Source organism: Marmota flaviventris, chromosome 12 (genome assembly GCF_047511675.1).
Source record: "Marmota flaviventris isolate mMarFla1 chromosome 12, mMarFla1.hap1, whole genome shotgun sequence".
NCBI classification, from domain to species: domain Eukaryota; kingdom Metazoa; phylum Chordata; class Mammalia; order Rodentia; family Sciuridae; genus Marmota; species Marmota flaviventris.
Window position 1 is genome coordinate 78884713 of NC_092509.1, and position 25061 is coordinate 78909773.

At 36.4% G+C, this 25061-nt stretch overlaps 1 protein-coding gene across 6 annotated transcripts in view; it reads right to left on the reverse strand.

Annotated features, from left to right (window-relative positions):
• Nucleotides 1–25061, reverse strand: part of Ppp1r12b (protein phosphatase 1 regulatory subunit 12B) — a 203693-nt gene that overhangs the window by 110267 nt on the left and 68365 nt on the right. For 4 of the 6 annotated variants that reach the window (XM_027945641.2, XM_071600174.1, XM_071600177.1 and 1 more), the window contains 9 exons: nucleotides 24329–24403; nucleotides 22802–22881; nucleotides 21989–22128; nucleotides 16281–16393; nucleotides 13467–13670; nucleotides 12251–12333; nucleotides 11146–11271; nucleotides 8481–8663; nucleotides 4623–4805 (listed from right to left, as the gene is read on the reverse strand). In XM_027945641.2, the coding sequence (XP_027801442.1) occupies nucleotides 4623–4805; nucleotides 8481–8663; nucleotides 11146–11271; nucleotides 12251–12333; nucleotides 13467–13670; nucleotides 16281–16393; nucleotides 21989–22128; nucleotides 22802–22881; nucleotides 24329–24403 (1187 nt within the window). Of the gene's footprint in view, nucleotides 1–4622; nucleotides 4806–8480; nucleotides 8664–10575; nucleotides 10617–11145; nucleotides 11272–11458; nucleotides 11534–12250; nucleotides 12334–13466; nucleotides 13671–16280; nucleotides 16394–21988; nucleotides 22129–22801; nucleotides 22882–24328; nucleotides 24404–25061 lie in introns of those variants that run through there. The other 2 variants (XM_071600175.1, XM_071600176.1) reach the window with 2 other exon arrangements.

Genomic DNA, 25061 nt, shown 5'->3' on the forward strand with positions numbered 1-25061 from the left:
TTCAATAGCCATAGCCATCTCCACAGACTTATATTGTAGGAGAAACTATGGTCCCTAGAGTTAATTTTAGTCAAGTCCTCTTTCTCCTTCTGCCCCATTTTAAGAGTAATACTTTATCACTCTGGAACTTTGGACTGTTGGGTCAGGCTATATGGACAATGACCAAACAGACTCCATTTTACCTTGAGACTCCATGTCATGTAAGAAATCATTCTCCCATGGGAAGACCCCACCTGTGTACCTACTTGACAATTACTTAGCATAGCATATTGGCAATGCAAAACAGCAAAATTGTTCCTTCTATTCTTATATACTGTACTTGTGCAATGTACCCTAACCGCATAGAATGTTAATGTTTGTCTAAACATTAGAAACCATTCCTTAACTTGCACTCAACCTAGGGTCATTTTGACCCGCTTCCCCTTCTGCTTATGATTTTAGATCTCATGATTTTTGTTTACAGTTTTGAATCATAGCAACAGACACTTATGATTAATGTACTGACATTCTTTAAAAAGTGTACTCTAACTCCTGGAGGGGGTCAAAGGGTGTAGACTTGCAGCCTAGCCCTTGGCCCTCCAGCTGGTGAATAAAATGTTCCGTCTCCTGTTTTAAGATCGACTTGGTGATTTACTGGAATCTTGCAAAACAGGACATTATAGAAAAAGAAAATTAAAAACCATCCAGAACCCTCCCCCCCCCCAAAAAAAAACAGTGTTCACCATTCCATATTTACTACTATCTAATATCATAATGTATCCTTTAATAACTATCTTTGTTCATATAACAACATATCTGTAGTTAACAAACTGAATAAAGATCTGTTACCAGAGGGTGTAAAGTTGAGACTGATTTTTGACCAACTGTATACACATACTCACTTATCCCCTCTTGGAACAAAACCTTCTCTGCAAAGGAGAGCCAGCTGTGAAATTTAATGGTAAGACCCATTCTCCAGGTCCAAGTGCTCTAATCACAGTGGCAAATGGAGATTATTTCTGAGAGATGACTTTCCACTAGTTATGTCTTGCTGTGGCCAGTTTCAAAGCCCCATTTATCCCAATGCTCACTAATTGTTTCAAATTGGACCTGTGAACACAGGCTTCAGGCCTTCATCATGGTTTCTCAGCAGGAGTCAAGATATTTCCACAATGAGCTGATTACAGAGAAAGCTGCAGCTTCAAAGAGAAGAATTAGCACACAGCATGTTCTTTCAGAAGGAAAATTTAGCTGTTTTCAAAACATCTCATTTTATTTTCTTTCAGCTTAAGCATGTCTAGATGGAGAAACTAAGTGGCTTTAATTCTGTAAAGGCTAAATGGTGTGTTTTATTTGATCAAGTCATTCTCCTGCTGAAAATTCTTCAGTGATATTCCATAGCTCTGAGAATAGAAGATGATCAAGTTTCTTAGCATTGCACAGACAAAAAATCTACATGATTTGGTTCCTGACTACATTTCTCCATAATTTCCAAAGTAAGTGCAGTAGAATACCAATCTTATATTCCTTTGAGGGAAAAGAACCTATTCTACAGGCAAAAAATTCAGACTATGCTGCAAATTCTAACTATTCCTAAACTCTACTCTATACCCCGCCCCCACCTCCTACAGAGGAATGACCCTGAGAAGGCTTCAGAGTGATCCCGTTTAACTTTGTTTTACCCATTGCTTTCCAAATTAATTTGGCCATTCAATGCCTTTCTTTTCTCCCTTCATCTAAATCTAGTTCATAAAAGACACTTTTAAAAATGTTACACTAGCCTTCCTGTCCTCTAGCTTCAGACATAGTGAACTTATTGTTTCTTGAATTTCTTGGGTTTTCTGCAAAATACCATCCTCTTATTAGTACTTTTAGTTAATTTCTACCTGTTTTTATTTTAAAATTCAACTCCAGTCACCTTTTTTGGTAAGGCTTTCCAGCCACCCCACTCAGTCTAAATCAGATTTCCCTCTGCCTCAGTCCTATAGCAATCTATTCATACTTTTATCAAGGTGCTTAAAATCTGTACTGTAATAATTGATTTGCTTATATGCCTTCCCACAACAGATAGATTAAAGATCCTCAAGGGCAGGAGAGAGGTTTTCTTTGGCCTTGTAACCTTGACACTTTTGTGACTGGCTGTTTCAAAAATTCTTCAAATGGATTATCATGCTTATTAGCATGTAAATCTAGAATCCTTACCTTTGGCTGTAAAATCTGGCATTATATAGCTCCTACCTACTCCTTAAACTTCATCTTAGTCTACCATTTCCCTCACTCTGCATTGACTCACAATGCCATCCTTCATTTTTTCCAAAGGATCAAAACGCCTTCCCATCTTAGTGTCTGAAAACTGCACCTAGCTGTTACCTATCCTGAAAATCTTGGTTTGAGCATCACACCCTATGAAAGCCTTCTTCTTTGATCCTCCAGGAGAAGGAAAGTCTTCTAAATCTTCTGTCATACACTGTCATAACAACTCATATTACCTCTTTATGAAACAGGTTGAGGATCCTTTATCCAAAAGGCACAGGACCAGTGCGACTGGGTTTTGAAAAATTAATTTTAGAATATTTGCATATACATGAGATATCTGAGAGATGGAACTCAAGTCTAAACGTAAAATTATTGTTTCATATACATCTTTCCACATAGCATGAAGGAAATTTTATGCAATATTTTTAGTGCACTTGTATTTTGACTGCAACCTGTCAGATGAGGTCAGGTATGGAATTTTTTACTTGTGGCATCTTGTTGGTCCTCTAAAAGTTTTAGACACTGGAGCATTTCAGATTAGATTTTTGGATTAGGGAATTGTACTTCTCATAATTTTTCTGAAAGATTTTTGGTGGAGGAGATTATAATTAAGCTGAATTTCATATGGACCTTTATAAATGCATCCTGAAGGTAATTTTATGCAATGTATAAAATAATTTTGTGCATGAAACAAAGTTTCTTAGTGAGGAGTTTTCCATTTGTCATGTCATGTCAGCACGCAAAACATTTTAAATTTGCAGTATTTCAAATTTGGGATTTTCAGATTAGGGATGCTTAGCCTATATGTATTATAAGTTTAATCGTTGTTTAACATTTCTTTGTCTTTGTCTCTAGCATGTTTTCCAAGGGCTCAGATCATATTTGTACCTGGAAACTGGCAGATATTCAATGAATATTTTGAAAAGAATAAGTACTAGTATATATGAAGTGCCTCTTTATTTAATGTCTCCCTATTTATCTATTGTGCCATTCCTAAAATGTTCTTATCATGGCCTCTATTAGATACACCATATTTATCTTATAAATCACTAATAGCCTGACTTAATAATTTTATTCATATAGCTACTGCTTCTTGAGGAAATATACCTGGTAATCCTGTGTGGCACATAGCTTATACTCAATAGATATCTGTGGATAAAACTTCTAAAAGAAAATAAAAAATCTATAGCAAGTGCTCTTATTTATTATAGGTTATAAAATTCCCAGAAGGCAGTAACCATTTAACATCTTTCTCCCTTTACTTCTCAAAGTGTATTTTAAAACTGGTTTTAAAATGATTAAAAAGTTCAATTCTTATTATGTCTCATAGATGCTTTTTTTTTTTTTTTTCGTCCTGGGGATTGAATAAACCCAGAGGTATTTTACCACTGAGCTACATCCCCAACACTTTTAATTTTTTATTTTGAGACAGGGTCTCCCTAATTTGCTTAGGGCCTTAAAAGTTGCTGAGACTGGCTTCAAACTTGCGATCCTTCTGCCTCTGCCTCCCAAGTCACTAGGATTATAGACATGTGCCACAGTGCCTGGTTTCTTTTTGTATCTTAAAGATCTTCCACTTTATCCAGCTAGATGATAAGATTTTTGGACTTTTTTACATGTACATACACAGTCAGTTATAAAATCTCCTGTCTTTGAAATTCAAAATAATATTAAGTCAAACTGAAATCTAAATTTTGATAAGATTTCACTCTTTTCTAATTTTTAAGTAGTTCTGAAATTTCCAAATAGACAAATTTCCACCTTTCTTTAAAAAAATTTTTAATTTTCTTTTATTTTATGCTTTATACTTCTCCCTTGGTCCCTAAGATTCATAATCCTAACAATTAAGAAGTTCTTTTTAGCTTCTACCTTGAGAATACACAACTGCTCTTTCATAATTTCTTTCTAAAGAAAATGCAGACTAGCCAATGATTATCCTTCTACCATATCATCATATACTGCTCAGTTCCTTTTGTGGTATTATTCTCAAATTCATTAGAAATACATATCCTAGCTCTATTCTTCAAGAGTTTTATCAGACTATTACTTGTCTTCCCTGACAGAGAAGTCATTATGAACAACCCAGAACAAAAGATATTTCACTACTCTTCAGGTTCCCCATCACAAAATATAGAAATAATGCCTGACAACTACGTCTCACATGACAAATAGAAAAAAAAATTAACTATACCCATAATAGAATGTTTATGTTAAATAATAAAAAATAATTAAGATCACCACCAAAACCTCCGAGTCAAAAGACAAAACCCAAAATTAAGATCTATTTTTAAAAATTTATTTGTAATTGGGGAAAAGACTTCACACCTACTGCTTTATCTCCTAATTCAAAACAGAGCCCCCGCAAAGCAAAGAGTAACCTAACATACCTCCTCTTCTCCCTGGCTTCCACAGAGGAGTCTGTTCCAGTAGAGGAGAGCACAGTGGCAGCTGTGACCCCATTGGCAGTGCTAGGTGGAGGACGATTGGTGATCACACAGAGGGGGGTGCTACAAGAGACACTCTCTGCTGTCTTCTCTGTTGTAGAGTCAGCCTGGGATTTGTAAGGAGTCCTGAAATCAAAAGAGACATGAGCAGGAGAATGGTCAGCTTGCAATACCATAAAGCACTGGCTCAGAGACAGGAAGGTTAGAGAGGGCTAACTAGAGAATCTTTTTACTCAGATTTTGTTTGTTGATTTGTTAATTCTGAGCTCTTAAATCTTAGAACAGTGTAATTACATGTTTAGTTGGACATCCTCTGCCTGAGGACTCACACTTAATTTTATTATTATTATTTTTTTGTCTGAGATCAAAAAACAAAACCAAAAATTAGCTATATGGTACCAAGCAAGATAGTGACATATGCAAGAGTGCTTTAAATGACTCCTCATTACCATCTGGCCTCCCTCCACACATGCACACAGAGACAGTGTCTTGCTACACAGGAGAAAGACACTAAAGTCACTTACGATATTAGTTTCCACCTGTCCCTCAATTCTTGGCAGTGGGAGTCTTTGTGGTAGTCCTCAGTCTAGATTTGATGATCATCTTCTTGAATTATCCATTTGAAAAATACTCTACAACCTCAGTATGTTTAGTTCTCCCTCACCTAGTTCAGCAACTGCAGTCTCTTTTCATTTAACAAAATGCCTAATTGTCTGTATTCGTAACTGCACAAGGGAGAAATTAAAACAAAAACCGAATAGGAATTCTGTATGTAACCTTAGCTACAGACTTTTCAACAGCAAGCTGTATAATTAAACTCATTTATGTGAAAACAAGATCTTTGTTTCTTAACAAAGAGTTAGGAGCAACCATTGGCTCTCCACCCAAAAAGCTATCATTTGTGATGTCACAGCTTGTTGCTGGGGTAACAGAGATCCAAAATTGATACAGAGATGGCAAAAGCAATGAAAAGCATGAATGTTAAAAATCTGTTTTTCACCCACTCACAATTATTACCAGAAATGTTTATAAGTAGCTATAAGTTCACTTCCAAATAATCAATTATTAGAATAAGCTTAAAAGAAATAATTGGATAAGAATCTATTATGGTACTTAGATACAAATGTAAAAATAGAATACTTTTAAAGATGGAAGTGGTATCTAAAAAATATAAGCTACTTTTTCAGAAGCTTAATTTTTTATTCATTTTCTAATTTGAAAAATTAAAGGTAAATAATTCCCCAAACTTATTAATCTATAAGGAGTACTAATAAAATTAAAAACACATTTATGAAAAATTATAGGCATGGCAGCACACATCTATAGTCCTAGCTATTTGGGAGACTAGCTACCTGTAGTTCAGGAGGTCAAGGCCAGTCTGGGCAACACAGTGAGATCCCGTTTCAAAACACAAACAAACAAACAACAATAAAAACCCATTAGGTAAGGTTTTTCATACCTTACCTAAGGTTTTTTTTGTTTTGTTTTTGTTTTTAGGTTAATAACATATTTTGTTCTCTGCATTTCTTAAGCTATTGAAATTTCAGAGATTTAATTTTATTAAATCATACAACAGGATTTTTACTATTATTTTGAAATGTGATATAATTTCACAAGTAGATAAGAGACTAGGAAAAACTCTAGAGCAGGAATCAAAGTTGGTACAATGGAGTAGGATAAATATAGGCTTTGGGTTTAAGGTAATTTACTGTCTGATCTCTTCTTCATCTATAAAATAGGAATAATGATATCTTTACATGCAGGATTCTTGTGATAACTAAACAATGCTGCAGAACTCCTAAAATAGTACCTGGAATAAAATATAAATTCACTGGAACCAAACAGCGACAAAATGGACAAGAGCTTTGAAATGGACAAATCTGCGTTCAAATCCTGCTCAGGTCCTCACTAGCTGTGTGATGGTGGGCAGATGACTAAGCTTTTGGCCTCCGTTTCCTCATCTATAACATAATATTTAATCAACCGTGAAGCTCTTTTTTGCCATATTTTTTATTGGTGCATTATTTTAAATGTATATAATGGTAGGAGGTATTGTTACATATTAATACATGCACACTACAAAACAATATAATTTGTCAAATAGCATATATACTGGGGAGCTCTTTATGAAACTATAAATAATATATGTGTACTTAAGATGGCTAATTGCCTAAGCCATATCCATTGTTCATTACTAACAGAACCCCTGTATCACTGAGGGCAGCAATGTACTTATTAAACATCTACATCTACCAATGTACCTATTAAAGCCTCCCTATAAACTGGAGATATCCAAGGAGATATAAACAGAAAACTAGTAGTTCTGAGAAAGTTTTCGGTTCAGAGGCACTCCATCCCTGCTGCTTCCCTCTTTCCTTCTGCTTCCTCCCTTCATTGCAGCCATAATGGCTAGAGCCCCAGCAGTTATTTTGTTTATTGAGTCAATCCATGGAAATAGATGCCATGATGTAAAGATTACAGAGTAGAAACACTGAAAAAAATCTGGATCCTTTAATGACTTTAGAGCTATTAGGTTAGCCCTGACTATTTCTGTGCTTCCTACAAGAAAAGGATATAAACCTTTATCTTATTTAAGGCACTGTTATATGTGAGTAAAGCAAATCTCAATATAATCTGTGTATAGTAACTGAGCCAATGCCTGTCACATAATAAGGTTCAAAAATGATGTCTATATTTACCTTTCCCCAATGTCAGTTCTTAATAGTTAATCAAGTAACCTATCTGTGTTTTGGCTTCTTCATCTATGATGATAATAATTACCATATCTGTATAGTTGGATAATTATGGGGATCCAATAAATTTCCACATAGTTATACAGTATTATTTTTATTAATCAGTCATAAGCCTGTCCCTCCTTATAAATAACTGGATTATTATGAGAACCTAATGAATTTCTACATAATTATACCGTACTATAATAACCCATCATGATCTTATCCTTTCTGGTCAAATTAATAATCACTACTTGTTTTCAGGAAAGAAATCTAGTAAACTGACAAGTATCAATAATCACCACTCTAACTGGTGTTCTTGCAACATGTCTTCATTAATAATTTTACATTTTCTTTTGTGTCACCCATAGGGACAAGACCCACAAAAACTATACCCCAAAAGCAAAAAGGTCTCTGACCACATGAAAAAGATTAAAGAACCATAATTAAAACAACAGCTAAAGTTCTGCCACACTTTCACAATGAAACTCTGCCCATGGAATCCCTTAGATAAACTAGAAACCAAGGAGATACTGTCCCCAAACATTTTAGACAAGCCCGAATCTCTCCTTTCCCACAGCATTCCCGGAAAAACATTCTCATTGGCTGGGAATTTTCAGAAGGCTGTAGGAGGCTTTTGGAATATCAGCTAGCTTTCCTTCTTATCTGGGTTTGTATGCCATCTTCCATCTTCCAAAACAACAAGAAACTCCCACTCATAATTACTAGAAAGTTAAAATATAAGAATATTTTAAATACTTAATTTACTGCAATAGGTATAACCATTAAATTGTACTCAGAACTGGTAAAATTGTTGAGAGATAAAAGCAATCATGTTAAGTTGATCCTTGAATCCCAAATACAATGATATATATCCTATGTTATTCAATAAGCAATGGTTAACTGGCTAAGAAAAGCCAAAACAAAAGCATCTCCATTAAGTTATGGAAATTTTCACAGGAATTCATATTTCCACCTCAGTGACAAAGTCTCTTTAGTTCAAATCTCATGTGTTTCCAGAGGCATTAACTTTGAAGAATGCAACTCAAATGGCTCCAAGAAGCCTTACCTGCCATGGTGTACAGATGCAGTAGTGTTTGCACTGATGGGTGCAGGGCAAGAAGAGGCAGGTTGCCACTGGCTGCCCCGAGAGGTAGATGAACCAATGGTAATGGGTGAGGTAGCAGGAGATGAATTGCGATTGGCTGAAATGTAGGGACTTGTGGGGTCACTACTTCTACCAAATGAAGCACTGCAAAATAGCACACAGTCACTTTCTTCAGGACATGCTGCTCACCCACCATTTCCCAGCACCACCTTCCCACATTCCCAGATTGTTCAATTGAAAGGAATATAGACCAAAGAGAGGGCATGGCAACTGGGAAATGGAGTGCTCAACTCCAGCTGGAGCTGGGACACTGGCAACAAGCAGGTGATCACCAGAAAGAGTGAAGCAATCATCACTCTTTTTAGAATGATCTTTAGGTCAGTCATCCAAAAGAGTGAAGGAATGTGAAGGAGGAGAGATGATATTTAACAAGGAAAAGCCAGAAAGTAGAATATATGACAAGAGTAGAAGCTCAGAAAGGGTAACAATAGGAAACAGAATAACTCTATTAGAAAAAATAAGTCCCAACAAACCCAAGTCAAAAAAGTCATGCAACCCCAAATGTCTACCTGATATAGAAGCAGCACTGCAAAGCCAAAGTAAGATGAGGGAATTTGGAGAGGTTTTCAAATTTTAAAATAAAAAAGTGGACAGGAGTAAAGAAATTCTGAAAAAATGCCTTTGAGAACTGCAGTTATTTAATTTAAAGCCAAAATGCCTTTGGAAGGATTTGAAGTTTGAAGTCTAGAAAGTAATGTTGTATGGGAAACAAAAGGCAACTTTTCTTGGTTTCTAGTGAAGATAGGTAAGAACCATCTCAATTGCAGCAAAAAGTTACTTGGGTTAGAATTTTAAAAAAAATACTTCCTAACTATAATAGTAATGACACACTTGAGGGGGTGATTAAAAAGGGCTATGCAGCCTTCTCTGGAAAAGAGGCTTTTTTGTTGGGTCCCATCCAAATGGATTCCTGCCTATATACAGACAAGAGATGACATAGAAAAGAAAAGTATACCAAGGCCTGGCACAGCCGGGGAACGATAAATTCCTGTTTTTCTTTTCTGTTGAAAATGGTGATGGCACAGAATTCTTTCTTCTTGAAAAGATCATAAGAGAAGATTTTATAAAATCAAAAGGTGCCTTAGGGTTACAGAAGATATGCTTTGGAAATCCAAGGTGTGAAGCAAGTTGTACATCTTTTCTCAAAAAGTACTCTCATAATTAAGCACATTTTCCACTCTAAATAGAAGCAGCACTTTCCTTTCTGTTCACTGTAACCTGCCAGACTACATCTATCAAACCAAATGCCACTCAACCCATTTTCTAATGATATGGATCAAGGAAATCAGCAACCTCGGCACAAAATAACTCCATGACTGAAAACAAAATAGTAGCTTTGTCCCCTTTCTATCTCTAGAACATTATCTTCTGAGAAAAGTTTTCTTGAATTTGATTTCAACTGTGAGGAATAATATCCTATCTAGGTGAATGAAGTCCTTTGCCATTAATACAAATAGCTGATAACCTCACATAGACAGAAACACTTAGTGTATACAATAAAGAATCAGTGAAATCACTGACCTGTGCCTGTACAGTTTCAAAATTGAACCCTTTCGATTTTGGCTATATCTGTAGAATTAAAGCAGTGGTTGTTTCTTTTATAGCTTATTATTTCCTGGGTTCTGACATTAACTATTTGACAAATCTTCCTGCCAAATGGAAATAAGTTTTGATCCCAAACAGCTAATCTGCCCATATAGTCTATGGCCAAAGCCTGTTTCTAAGGTAACCAACCAGCCATCTAGGAAACCTAATGAAGGCATGAAGAGGCAGTTGGAGGGGTTAAGTGGAAGTGAAGAAAGAATTCAAAGTAAGCAGTGAAAAACAGATTCTTCCACATCAGCAGCAAAGTTCAAATTAAAAAATTAATTAAGTATATCTTATAGCTAGCTTAATGGTTCTGGCAAAGGTGCTTTGCTTGCTGGCTAATACGTGGCAAAGAAAACAATTGCAGAAAAGGGAATAGAGATGAGAAAAAAGAAGGAAACCCATGTACCTTCTCTGCACCAAACTTGCGAGTTTCACATCTTGATGGATCTGAGGGCCATTAAAGTCATAAAAAAAAAAAAAACTCAAGTCCCTAAATTAACAGGCTTTAACATGAAACTTCTTTAATGCAATAGAAAACTGTTCCCATTTCCCACCCTTTACCACCCTACCATGTGCCCCCCTTCCTCCCCACAAAAACATAACACGATGAAAAATACTCTAGTTTTAGAAAGAGAAAAACCAGCTGCTGGACAAGGGTGTTTTAAATTCAGTCTTGCCCAGTGATGACTAGAAGTCACTTCTGATTGAAGATTTCAATAGGACTGAGAGGATAGAGTCTAAAGTCAGATCTTTGGTAAGAATTTGGAATTAGCTTACTTTAATTTAGATATTAAGAAAACAAATTAATTTTAATTTTAAATTAGTCAAGATGTTAATCCCAAGAAATCTAAAAGCAATTTATTTGTTGATTCATTTTTGTGGTGCTAATTGGATATAAAAAGGCATGCAATTATTACCCATATTCCCATAGCCAAGTGAATGAAAAATCATCTCCCAAACCCCTTGTTCCTGGTACCTTTTCAAGTAGGTTGATACATAGGTGGAAGGAGCAATTGTCTGTGGAGTTTCATTTCCCTTTGCTTCATCCTTCCACAGCTGCCGAGTATAGGAGCCACTCCTCACTAGATTAACAGCTGACTCTCTGTAGAGGCATGAAAGAAAAACAATCCAAACACTGATTCCTACCATCAGTTTTGTCCATGATACAATGCACAAGGGGAGAGAAGAGCCAACAGCAAACTGTAACATGGCTAAAGAAACAGATACATCTTTCCAGTGATTCTGTTTTATATATACCTGTTTTCTGTACAAAGGATGACTATTACTGTCTGTTTTCTTCTAACAACTTCAAAGCCAACTAATTTCAACAGGTACCAAATTCCTCATATCAAAGGTCCTTCATCCTTTTGTAAAGAGAAGTCACTTTAGTTCCTTGTTTAAAAAGCACCTTGTAATCAGTCCCCAGTAGTAGGTTACTCATAAGTTAACCAGAGAAGGGACGGGTGAAAAAGTGAAGTCTGCCACCATGGAAAAAGGTTTCTACAGAAGGAGAAAGGAAAGAAGACTTGTTGGGAGCCTCTTTAGCATTATAAATTAGAAGGCATCAAGGAAGGGGCTGTAGTAGGATTTTGGATCCACAGACATTCCATCTTTGCTGGGTGGAGGACCATACTGTGAGAAGAAAGGTTCTAGATTAGGTTCTGCCCTGAGATGCAGGAGTACTTCAAAATCCCTGTATTGCTTTTAACTGGTGAGGAAGACTTTAAATTTTATCTACTTACAAATTATAAATTGACCAAGTAAATAATATTTTTAGTGTTTTCTATATGATAAGCAGAGTGCTAGGCACTAGAGGTCTTTAAGCAATCACACAGACATAGACTCTATCTTTATAGAGCCTGCTAGGGGAATAAAACTAACCCACAATTTGGAAGGGCCAGGGAGGATGTCCTACAAACAGTAACATCTAGATGGGCTGGGAAGCATTCTCAGCAGAAGGAACAAATAATTCATAACATGCTAAGGACACCTACAGGAAGAAGGCAGAGGTATAATGGCCACGAGATCATTATGCCCAGAAGAGTTAAAGGAAACCATCTTCTGGTCTGTGCTATGATTACCTGTTCTCCTTTTCTTCAATGTCATTTGTGCTACTGAGCCTCCGGGATGCTAGTGAACTAAAGTAGCTTTTGTTTTCTCTTTCCTGTAAAATAAAAAAAAGCAAAGCACAAGAAAGGTACAATACTGATCCAGCATAGAACAATTTGGCTAAAAAAGCAAGAACTAATCTACCTATATAGTCTTATATCTGGTTCCACACTAATGCCATTGTGAGTGATATTAAAAAAGGTAGCTTTCAAAAGCTTATTCCTAATCACTCCATTAAAATCTCATAGGCAGTGAAATAATTCTCATAAGAAAAGTAAGGATAGACAACGGTAGCACAAATTACACAAAGCAGTAGTCCTGCCTTTGAAAAGTCACGGAGCGGGCTAGGGTTGTGGGAGAGCACTTGCCTAGCATGTGTGAGGCACTGGGTTCAATTCTCAGCACCACATATAAATATATGAATAAAATAAAGATCCATAATGTCTAAAAAAATTTTTTTTAAAAGTCATGGAGCTCTCCTCACTATTCTTAATCAAATAAGTCTATTGAATCGCTAGCATATCTTTTCCTTAAAATGCACAAAAGATATGCTGCAGAATTAATCCAATATGCCTTTCCTCTTCAAGTATTCTCCAGAAGTACAAGACAAAACAAGAGGACTATGATTATAAGGAAGATCTGATCCAGAAAAGGCTCTAAGTGAGCCCTATAAAATCTGGAACCAAATTCGTCCCTGATGAATACATAGAGGAATTATTTATGGTGTTAGCTTGATCATATGTCTATGAATTAAAAAAATTACAAGTGTAAAAATGTTTTTTCTAAATCCTAATGTGCCTGAGCTTCATTAGGATTCAAAGCCCAGCTAAGGAACTTTGCTTCTAAACATCAAAAGAGTGAAGTTTCTGGTATTGGTTCAAAAGAACCTTTTGAGCCATATCCAATTTTCTCTGATCCTCTATTTTACTCTAGATAAGAAGGTAAGCAAGAATGAACATATAAGTCAAAAGAAGAAGCTATATTTAAAATTTATTTTCTTTTTTGACCAAGAGAATAATAGCAAGCAAATAGCAACTTGATGATACTATCAATGTGTCTGTCTCCTTCCTCAGGTGTTATAGTTCTACATTCCTCTTAGAGAATAGAAAATATTTTCATTATTCCCAGGATTGAATTTTCATGAAAGAAAACTGCTTGGAATTCTCCCACATCCTGCTGGAATTGCACCTTATCTTTGTTGTCCAGCAGAGCAGAGATCCGAGGGCTTGAAGAGGAGCGGTAGATGGAAGAGCCTCGATCCCTTAGGCCTTCTCTGGAATTGGCCACTTCACTCAGCATGTTGTGACTGCCAGTTTTTTTGAGTCCCAATCTCCATGAAGAAGGAGATTCATCTTTGGCCTCTTCTGGCTTGTTAAAAAGGCTGGAGGAGAACTATGAGGGAGGATGCAAAGAAAAGAAAAAAGCAAGGTCCTGATGAGCCTTCTGTTTGCGCCTATTTGCCCTTTCCATGCTTAACAAAGTTCAGTGAAGCAACTAAGGCAGCACCAGAGAACAAACACACGGTGGGCTGTCTGCCAATGTGCCCTCCTCACCTAGAGGACGCTTATCACCTCTCAAGGCTCTCTTTCTCCCTAAGCCAGAAATAGCCTCCAATTCTCAGCACAGTTCTCCTCCCTGACAGATTTGTTCTGAGAAATAAAAAACCATTTGCTCTCCTTAACTGACCTGGAGTAGTGATATACAGATGAAGAGGTAGTGATACATCTTCTCTTGACTCACTGGGTAACTGAAAATAAGATATTTCACTTCTTAGGTCTCAACATGCTCATCTGTAAAATGGTGATAATGAGTTTAATTCCTCCATATGATATGTGGAGTTTGAAAACACAAGAGAGCTAATGTGTAAATATGTCTGAAGGTACTATATGTGATAAGCTGATTTAATACTAATAAAATATCAGAGGCTCCTCCACACAAATTCTAAATGCCAACTTCAAAAGAACTTATTTGATGTTGGATAGCAGTTCCAAGAATTTTAGATTTCACTGACCACAAAATTTAAAAAGAAAAACTTTAAAGGTCAAAGGTTTCTACCTTTTTTCTTTTGTCTGGAGAGAAAATCTTTCAAAACATGAACAGCTCACCATCACTGTCATATTAAAAAGAAGAAGGAATTTTTAATTTTAGAAAAGAAAGTTTCACGCCTGGGGCTGTAGCTCAGTGGTAGAGCACTTGCCTAACACGTGCAAGGCTCTGGGTTCCACCCCTAGCACTGCATTAAAAAAAGGAAGCTTCATAAAAAGCTTACATTATCTTTAATTATAAATCAGGGAAAATTCATAGACTAGCATTAGCCCAAAGACCAGTTTAGGGTATAATTGGTCTTTGGAACACTATCCAACAGCTCCTTCCTAGGGTCTGGGAAACTTTGCAAAGTCATCTTTACTGCTTGAAATAGTGAAAATGCAGTACAAATGTTAATGCATTCATCTCCAACTCATGCTCAGAGTTTTCTCTTCATTGTCACGTGAGTACATACATTTATATACTCCTTCCTTTTTATAAGTTACCCTAATTCTTAGGGAATCTTTCCCCCTTTCACAGTATTATTCAGCAAAGTGGAATCAGTACTGCATGTGTTTGTATTTTTAAAAATTTATTATTTTTCTTTTTGAAAATTAGGAAGTTTAGCTGAGTGCTGTGGTGCACACCTATAATCAGCAACTTGGGAAGCTGAGGCAGGAGGAACAAAAGTCCAAAACCAACCTGGGCAACCTGGTGAGAGCCTGTCTCAAAAAAGGACTGGGAATATAGCTCAGTGGGAGAGCACCCATGGGTTCAATTCCCAGTAGAGCAAAAAATTAAAAATGAAATAAAAATAAAAACATAGGAAATCTAGTCACAACTAGAAGCAGTGACAGTATGTGAGGTACAACCAAGTGATTATATTCTATTTGAAGCCTGTGTAATGATTCACAATGATGTTTCTAGGAATAAATAAGTAGCCAAGACTTGTTCTCTCATTTCCACAAGGACACCAGAAGCCCATCTTTCCAATTCATGAGGAAATAAGATCAATAAGTTAATATCTCCAAAACCACACAGTTTTTTCAACAGTTCTATTCCAAAGAATTTGGATCAATTCTTAACTTCAAAACCAGTTTTGCACTTTGTAGAATGGATCATCATTCAGCTCTGTCTCACTGACTAGGAGCCTACAGATTCTTAGTTTGTGTAAAGTTGTAGCAGGAAGTGCTCCTGAAATTTCAACATGTTCTTTCTACTTCTGCCCTTTACCCATTATAAAGTATAAAGACATGAAAACAAAGTTTTAGAGAGAAGTAGAAAAAAGAGAATAGTCATCAAAGCAATTATTTTTGGATGCCAGATATCTTCCTAAACCTGTCTAAAGTTTATATATAGTTACCTTAACCTTGGATGTGAAAAAAAACAGGAAATGACTTTTTAAAAAAAATGTTTTTGGTCCCAAACTATTCTATCCTATGTTATCTTAACCCATCTGTAGCCATATTTGGTGATGGTTTTACAAAAAGTATTTTTGGCAGTGTTATGCACTGATTCTTTGTGTCCCTACAAAATTCATATATTAAAGCCCTAATCCCCAATATGTCTTATTTGGAGATGGGGCCAGTGAGTAGGTGGTAATGGTTAAACAAGGTCAACAGAGTGGGTCTCTCCTCCAAGAGGGCTGGTGCCCTTATATGAAAAGGAAGAGACACCAGAGCTCCCTTTCTTTCCACCATGTTAGGACATAGCAAGAAGGTGGCCATCTTCGAGACAGAAGAGTCACATGGCTCATATACTGAATCCAGTATATTGGTCTGGGACTTCTCAGCCTTCAGAACTGTGAGGAATAAATTTCAATTGCTTACATCAACCAGTGTGGTATTTTGTTCTAGGAGAGGACTAAGGCAAAAGTATATCTTTATTTTTTTCAAGAACATATCTTTGAGTCCTTTCTAAATATGTATTATTGCAGGAGGGTGAAATATAATACCCAAATAATTCCAAAGTACTCACTCTCCTAGCAGAAGAGGCAGAGAAGGTATTCTGAGCTGGTGTTGGTATCTGCTCCATGACACTACTCTTGCTTTCAGAGTTGGAATGGTTGACGGTGGCTTCTGGCTTTTTATCTGTTATTTAAGATAAGAGAAGTAACAAGTCCAAGTATGAAAACCATACCTTTGTGTGTCTATGTTCTTTTCTGCTAACAGAAAAGGCTTGTTATCAGAACAGATTTTAGGGCCATGTAATATTAAACTCAAACTAAGATGAACTCTCCAGCCACTGTGGGCAGAAGAAAATAAACTCAACAGTATTCCCATCTTGTATCTTTGGCAGTGTTATGCACTGATTCTTTATGTAAGCTCCAACTCTAATTTCCAGATGAAAAGTGAAAATTGTTTCTACATTATCAGTAAAATCATATATAGAATTCATTAGTTACTACTTGGGAAGAATATGTGTTTGGGGGTTGCTTGGCAGGGAAAAAAACAAAAAGTGCAAGATAGACTTTGTTTTCTAGGTAATTATAATCAAAAGAGATAAGACTCTTTACAACGATAATAACACAATGTCATATAAAATTCAGGTACTAAAGTGGTTGATTCAGATCAACAAGTGCTAGAGAATTTCAGAGGAGGCAGATCCTCTGAGGGAAGAAACAGGGAAAATTGCTACATTAGTCAGGGTTCTCTAGAACAGAACCACAGAGGAAGCTGGAAGACAGTACCGACTGACAGGTGGAAGAGGAAGAAGGGGCATGAGTAATGGCTCAGAAATCAAAAGAAATACATCTGATGGTCAGCAAAATGGCCAGCCTACTTTAAATAGTGGGAATTCCTATGGTTACAATAGGAAATAAAGGTAAAAAGGGATTGGAGGGTGAGCTACAGAATAATATTATTGCTGAACTCACATAATATAAATGAGTGGTCCATATCGGTAGGGTTATCAATCAGAAAGCTTGTCTTTTTATTGCTACAAACTAAATAACTACCACTGTGCCTATGTCTAGTGAATTATGCACTGATTCTGATTTATGTGCTCTGGAAACAACCCCAAGAGTAACCTACTCATGAATTATGTGACAATTTTAAGCTATATCCTAACTGTGTGATACTAGAAAAGTTTACTTATATTTAAATCTCTATTTTCTCACTGAGTCTTACCTTGTGGGAATTATGATAAAGATTAGAGATTATGTTCTAAAACTGCATAGCTCATTGTCTGGCCACAGTAAATCCCTCATTTTAAAAAAAAATAATGTTATTTTTTTGAATTATTGTGAATATTCAAGGCATTCTTTAAATACTATCTGAGTATCTGTAGCCCTGAGAAATCCAGCTTACTAGCCAAATGTGACAGACTGTTACTGTAATAGCTCCCAACAAATCATGTCTCCGCGAATCCATACCCTTGTGCAAATCATGTCTCCATGAATCCATACCGTTTCTACATTGACTCTGGACTTAGCCAGGTGATTTGCTATGGCCATGGGAACATTAGCAAATGTGACAAAAGTTAAGTTTGAAAAATGCCTATACACTGAGCTTTAGCCTTTGACTGCTTTTTGAAGCATTGCCACATGAAGAAGGAGAAGCTAAGTTGCTTGAAGATAGGAGTCACATGGCTCATTTGCACTAAACATCCTGCCATCTAGGACCTCATCCCTTTAGATGACTCATCAATTGACTATACAAACATGAGTGAACCCAGCATTACCATGAGGAGACACAAATCATACAGCTGAGCCCTTCTGAAATTGCCAATCCGTTGAATTTGGTACACATAAGGTATTACTGTTTTAAGCCACTAAGTTTGGGGATAGTTTTTACTCAGCAATAAATAATTGATTCACAAAATATTTAAGTCAAATAAATAAAAGGGGAAAAAGAAAAACTCTAATCAAAATGCTTATGTTCACCTCAAAATAAAATTAATATCTTTACTACAACGTAAGACACATGAAAAATATCATATTAAAAAGTTGTATCTGTGGGTCTTTAAAATTAGGATAAATGCATTCAACAAGTATTAGTTTAGTACCACACAGGCAATATTTGGAAAGGTTTTGGTATAATGCACTTCCTTGCATTTTCCCCACATATTTACTGAGCACCTTAATAGAAGGCCATGTGCTAGGAACTATGGTACATAGCAAGTCCATCAAGAAACATTACTTTCAAGTGCTTCCAAAGCTTGCTGGTGGGGGAAGAGCAGAAAGGAAGAGCAACAAACCAAATAATTCAAATATTAAACATCAGGAAAAAAGTAATACACCAGACATTCAAACAATAGCTACAGGAATCAGGGGAGGGAAGAAAACCATATATTTATATGGTAGGGCTCCATAAAGAAAAAGTTGATTGGAGCTGGGATTTGGGACATGAGTGAAATTTCAGTTGGCAGAGAACTGCAGAAATGAGTAGGGAAGCTTGCTAGAACCATCTGGCTTCTGCCCACACCAGGCTAGTGAAACTGCTCTCTAGGATTACTAGTGACTTCCTAATTGCTGTGTCATCCTTCAGCTCTCCCTTCTCACTACAGCCCTGGTTTCTGAGGTAGAATGATGCGTCCTGGTTTTCCTCAATCTCTCTGGTCACACCTTCTTTGCCTCCTTCAGTGATTCTATTTCACTTCCTTCCACTTCACATCCTAAGCACAGTATGTCAAGATTCTTTTTTGTATCTCTTTTTTCTAAAGTCTCTTCCTTAGGGATCTCATCCTTTTCTAATTTCATCTTTCACTTCTGTGCAGATAATTTGCACTGGTCCCTTACTTCTCTGAGGAGCTCCAGATCAAAACTATATGTGCTATCTATGAAACCTAATTCACCTAACCTCCTATGGTGTCAATTTCTCAATCTAAAAAGTGGTGATAATGATATATACCCCAGAGTGTGATTATGAGGATTAAATAAAAATGTTTAAATGTGTGTTGCAAAGTAAAATGCACTGCATATGTAAAGTTTTATTACAATTCCCTGAACTAAACATAATCTTTCTTACTAGTGAATACCAGTGATTGGATTAATCTCTCTCACATGGCATGTATTTTACTCATGTATATATGCCTTTCTATTCCCCTAACTAGACATATTCAACAAAAAACATTTAATGAATGTGAGTGCCTGCCATGTGCCAGGCATTGTGCTGAGACCTGGGGGCATAATAATAAACCCAGTGTTCCCAGCCAAAACAATGAGTGCTAGAAGAGAATTAAGAACATGGTGCTAGAGGGATACAAACAGGGGAGCAATACTGTTGGGTGGGAGAACAGAAAAGGGGTCTATTCTTTGCAGATTTCAGTTATCAGAAAAACCTAAAATATCACCATTTGAATCTGCTAGATCCTAAAGCTCCTAACAGAACTCACTAAACAAGCATCTGAAGGCCTGAAATAAATTTTAAAGTACAAATAAACATTCAACAGCAGGAGAGATCACAGCATGTTTAAAGAAATCGAGCAATATGGTCTGACTACAATATGTCCTTGCCTGTGTGTAGCACTGGAAAGATCAGCTGGAGATAGATTATGAAAGGCCTTGACAGCCAGGCTACAGAGTTTGGGACTTAGTCCGTAGGCAAAGGTGGAGTGAGGAGGTAGTTCTAGGTTTTGAATTAGGTACACAATAGTTATAAGGGTGTTGTAGGTATTTTACTCCAACAGCAGTGTGGAAGTGGGCTGCAGGGAATGAGATCTGGGGTAGTGGTACAAATCACAAGCAATGCCAGGAGTTCAAGCAGCTCCCTCCCATTTTTTTTAATACCTTAGTAGATATAGCATAGAGCAAACCCAATATTAATTCTGGGTAATATCTGAAAACTTGGCAATATGTCAATGCTCAATAGCTAATACAAAGGACAAAAAGAAACGCATTTATAAATCTTTTTAAGTACTGACACTGCATTTCCAGAGCAAGCTACACCTGATTAATAATAGAAATCCAAGTCTCAATGAATATAAGGTCATCTCCTATACTGCAAACCTAGCTGGTGTCTGTCTTCTCTATGGCACTGATGGACTCTAACCTCTGGTGACATTCAGTGAGCCTCAGATTGAAACATGAAGACAGGTGATATTCTCCCATGATTGACAGAAACCATATCAGGAAAGCCAGACATCATCAGAAGCTTGGGCCAAGACAACACAGTAAGTTAAATATCTTCATTATAGGTAGTCCAGCTACAACAGAATTCAGAGGAAAATACAGATTTCATTATAAACTTAATGGGTGGCCTCTTCCCCTCTAACTTGGTTTTCAAGCTGGAAATGTCATTTTTTTTCATGAACTCAAATCTGGAGGGATAATGTGCCAATGAATGCAGGGCATATGTGCAATTAAAATCTTATCTTACCATTTCTTTCCAATTATCTATGAGAACCATTCTTTGCAGCTGAATTTCTATTCAGTAAAATCCTGCTTATTATTTCTCAATGATTGCCGGCCTTTACAAAACCAAACCTATAGGCTATTTTATAGCTTAATGATCTGACCATGTTCAGCACCTCATTCTCATTTTTAGGGCTCCTGTCTTGTCAATAATAAACTTAAGAATCTCCATATGAGATGTACAGTTAGCCTTCCATGGATTCAACTAACCATGGACTGAAAATAATTCAAGAAAAAAAATGTATACATATTGAATATGTACAGACTTTTTCCCCATCATTATTCCCTACAATACAGTGTAACAACTATTTACATAGCATTTATATTGCATTGTATATTATAAGTAACTTAGAATTATTTGAAGTACACAGGAGGGTGTGCATAGTTTATAAGCAAATACTGTGTCGTTTTAAATAAGGGACTTAAGCATCTAAGAATTTTGATTATCTACAGGGGTCCTAAAACCAATTTCCCAGAATACCTGGGAAGGACTGTACTGTTATCAATGCAAGTCATATAGGGCCTGTAATCCCAATGACTCGGGTGATTGAGGCAAGAGAATCTCAAGTTTAAAGCCAACTTCAGCAACTTAGAAAAAAAAAGGAATGGAAATGTGGCCTGGTGGTTAAACACCCCTGGGTTCAATCCCGACACAAAAAGAAAAAAAAAATGATAAAGATAAGCCAGGCATGGTGGTGCACACCTGTAATCCAAGCTATTCAGGAGGCTGAGACAGAAGGATCACAAATTCAAGGTCAGTCCTGGCAACTTAGTGAGATCCTGACTGAAAAAATGAAAGGGCAGGAGTTTAAGTTCAGTGTTAGAATGCCCCTGGGTTCAATTCCCAGTATTACCCCTCCACTAAAAAAGAATCATAAAGGTAAATATGATATTGTTCCTTTCTTAATCCTCTATTCAGGACCTGAAGGAACATTATATAATAAGGACAAGGATGGGGGACGGGGGGTGGGGAGGGTGGTCGATTTTAGGATTCTGTTTAGGGAATCAAACTAACCTGAGAACTAAGTACAAATTTTCACCAGTTCATCAAAAGTATTTGACCCAAAGAGACATAGTGACTTTTTGGAATCTGATCTTGATGCTATTTACAAATTCAAGGTTAGGACAGCTGGCTCCCTCACACAGAATTCTCTGGGCACCTTACTACATGGCTGCATAGAAACTGGAAGATATAGTTTAACAGAGCTCACAGCTTTTATAAACAAGTTGTCACCAGCAATTTGATCTCTTTTCTTTGAAAACTAAATTTGCAGTGCCTTGAGGCCTGGCCAGCTTTCTGACAAGCAGTGGAAATGGAGGATCTTTGCATTACCTGCCTCCTTCTCAGTTTCTGACTCAGAAGCTTCATCTTCACCTTCCTCTTCCTCTGAACTAGAGCTGCTGGATTCTTTATTTTCTTCCTCCATTTCTTGGGACTTAGGTGTCTCTTCCTCATATAGCATCTTCTCTTTGCTAAATTAAAGACACAAGTTGAATGTAATTCAGAAGTAATGACAACAGGTAAAATAAAGAGAACAAATCTATAGACTATAATATATAGAGAGGCAATAGTAGAAATATATTTAGATCCTTCTTTATATCTATGTGTTCATCTGAACCCTGGAGTTTTTTTTTTTTTTTTTTTGCAGATTAAGGTGTAGTACTGACTCTTGAATATGACTCGAGGAGATCTGGCCTGTTCAACATACAGAAAAAAAGGAAACCATGACTTGTGATGATGGGTAGATATAAAAAAACAAAAACTAACAGATGCTTACTCACAACTTATTACATGCCAGGAATCATGCTAGGCACCAAAACAGTGGTAAACAACAGAACTTACAGTGCATTTATGTGGGATTACAGTGCATTTATGGGAATAGGTGGGACTAAGAACCCTCAAGCTAGGATAGAAGAAATGCTGCATGCATGCAGTCTTCATTAATTTCTAAGTTTAAAGCACATTCACCTATTCTCAGTGTTTTTCACCTATATCAATGCCGTCTCCCTGTCCCCTAAACTTTTTAACATGTTTGAAGATGATCTGACTAAAACAAACATAGTTTCTTCATCATATAAATTCTCAGGGTCAGTCTGATATATTAGAACACAGCTTGAACCCATTCCTCAAGCCCAAGTATCTTACTTCTTAAAGAGTCCACTCTGCAACTTGCTGTTCAGGTCTGACTCAATGAGTTTATTTCGTGTCTCCTTTTCACTTCGAAGCTGAAAATTGATAAAATAGAGAAAAGGAAAAAAGTTGACTACTGGTGAAAAATCAGCAGTATTAAGAAGAACCCAATGGCACTATCATCCTGAAGAAGACAGAACCCACACTAAAGTAGGGGAAAAGAAACTGCAAAAAAGAGAAACACATCAGCTGGGTCTCCTTAGGAAAAAATGACAGAGGAAAATCCTCATCCAGATTAGACAAGAAAAAAACATGGTGTTAACGCTTCAAGAAAACTTCCTGCTTCAAATACCCAAATCCCAAAAAAACCTAGCTTCTGAAGAACAAAAGGCCAGCAGCAACTTGGAAAGAATTCTATATGATCAATAAGTTGACAATAACTCTAAAGAAAACACAGGTACCAAAATGGGAAATTAGCCCTTAGAATGATATTTAGATGCATGCTCTAGACAATATGTATTCTATCCCTAGAGCCTAAAGTTATGTAGGAGACATGGGTATGAATCATTATCATAATTATAGAAATGTTATTCAGTGACAATATTATTTAGGCTCAAAAACATAACAATGTTTGGTAAAGAATTTATAGGAATCTTCTCTATGATTTTTGTAATTTCTTCGTGAATGAAAAATTATTTCAGAATAAAAAGGTTTTAAAAACCTAACTATGCAAAGTATACATCTTATATTAGGAAGACTGTTGCTGCTATATAACAGGAAAGCCACTGATTTTTTTTTTTTTTTTCCTATTCTACCCTGTGGTCACTGATCTTTATTCTCCTCACCAAATTACTCATCCCCTTTGTGGGGAGTAAATGTGACACATTCATTCTTCATCTCTTTATTGGAGGTGGTTTTCCATGCTGCAGTTTGTGCATGGGCACCAGGTGTGTGTAGCACTAAGCAGAATGGTACAGGTAACCAAACCAAAAAAAGATTTAAAATGAAGAGGAAGGAGAAGAGGACTGAATTTTGGATGTTTCATGGAATCTAGAATAAGTATGAATCACTGACCAATACTGTCCAATACCAAATAACTGTTTTATCATTTTATATTTGTTAAGAAAGATAAATATTCCTCTTTATAATCAATATGCTTTAAATTATATACTTTTAGTTAATAAGAGAAAGAAAAAATTATGAGTCCTGCATTCTAGTATTCATTTGGAAAAAAAGCTCTTAATTTGAACATAAGCATTTTCTAGAACTCAAGTGTAGTGTTTTTTTTTGTTGTTGTTGTTGTTTGTTGCTTTCATTTGCTTAAAGGATATCTTACAACAAGCAAACTTTAACAACAGTGGTTTCTAGAATACTTTCTTCTAACAGACTCTTGATAGTTCCTGAAGGAAACAATGAATATCTCTGGAATGCGGAAATGTCCAGTTCAGTTCTCAACAGACATAATAAAAGCAAGCAACTGTGATACCCACTGTAGACCGCAAACTGCTAGAAGATCTTTCAAAGTATGAAATAGTGACTCACCACATTCTGCTTCTTCTGGAGCATCTCCAAATGTTCCACAAGACCCTCATCAGCCACATCAAATGGCGTCTGACCCTGGGAGAGAAAAGGGGCACAATGACTGATAGAAAATAGAAGCAGTTATTATGTACCTTTATTTTATCAGGGACTATGCAATATTCACTTTCTGCCTTAGATTCCAATGATACAGGCTGAGTATCCCTTATCCAAAATGCTTAGGACCAGAAGTCTCTGAATTTTTTTCAGATTTTGGAATATTTGCATATACATAATAAGATATATGGAGGATAGGATCCAAGTCTAAACACAAACATCATTCATTCTTCATATACAACTTGTACATACAGCCTGAAGGTCATTTTATACAATATGTTAAATAATTGTGTGCTTTAAAGGTGTGGAATTTTCCACTTGGGGCATTATATTAGCATTCAAAAAGTTTCAGATTTTGGAGAATTTCAGATTTTAGATTTTTGGATTAGGGACGCTCAACCTGTAGGTGCTTTCCAGATTAATCTACCCTACTTTATGACAGGCCTTCATCTATTACATAGGAAACTCTGTAAGAAACAGCAAACCCATTAAGCAGAGAGCTTCATATTGTACAAAACAGTATTGAGGAAATATCACCACATCATTTCTAATGTTTATTGCCTGTTGGCAAATAATCAAGGGAAACCTCTACTTGTACCTACTCTAAAAAAGGTCTTAATTACAATGATGAATTTAATAA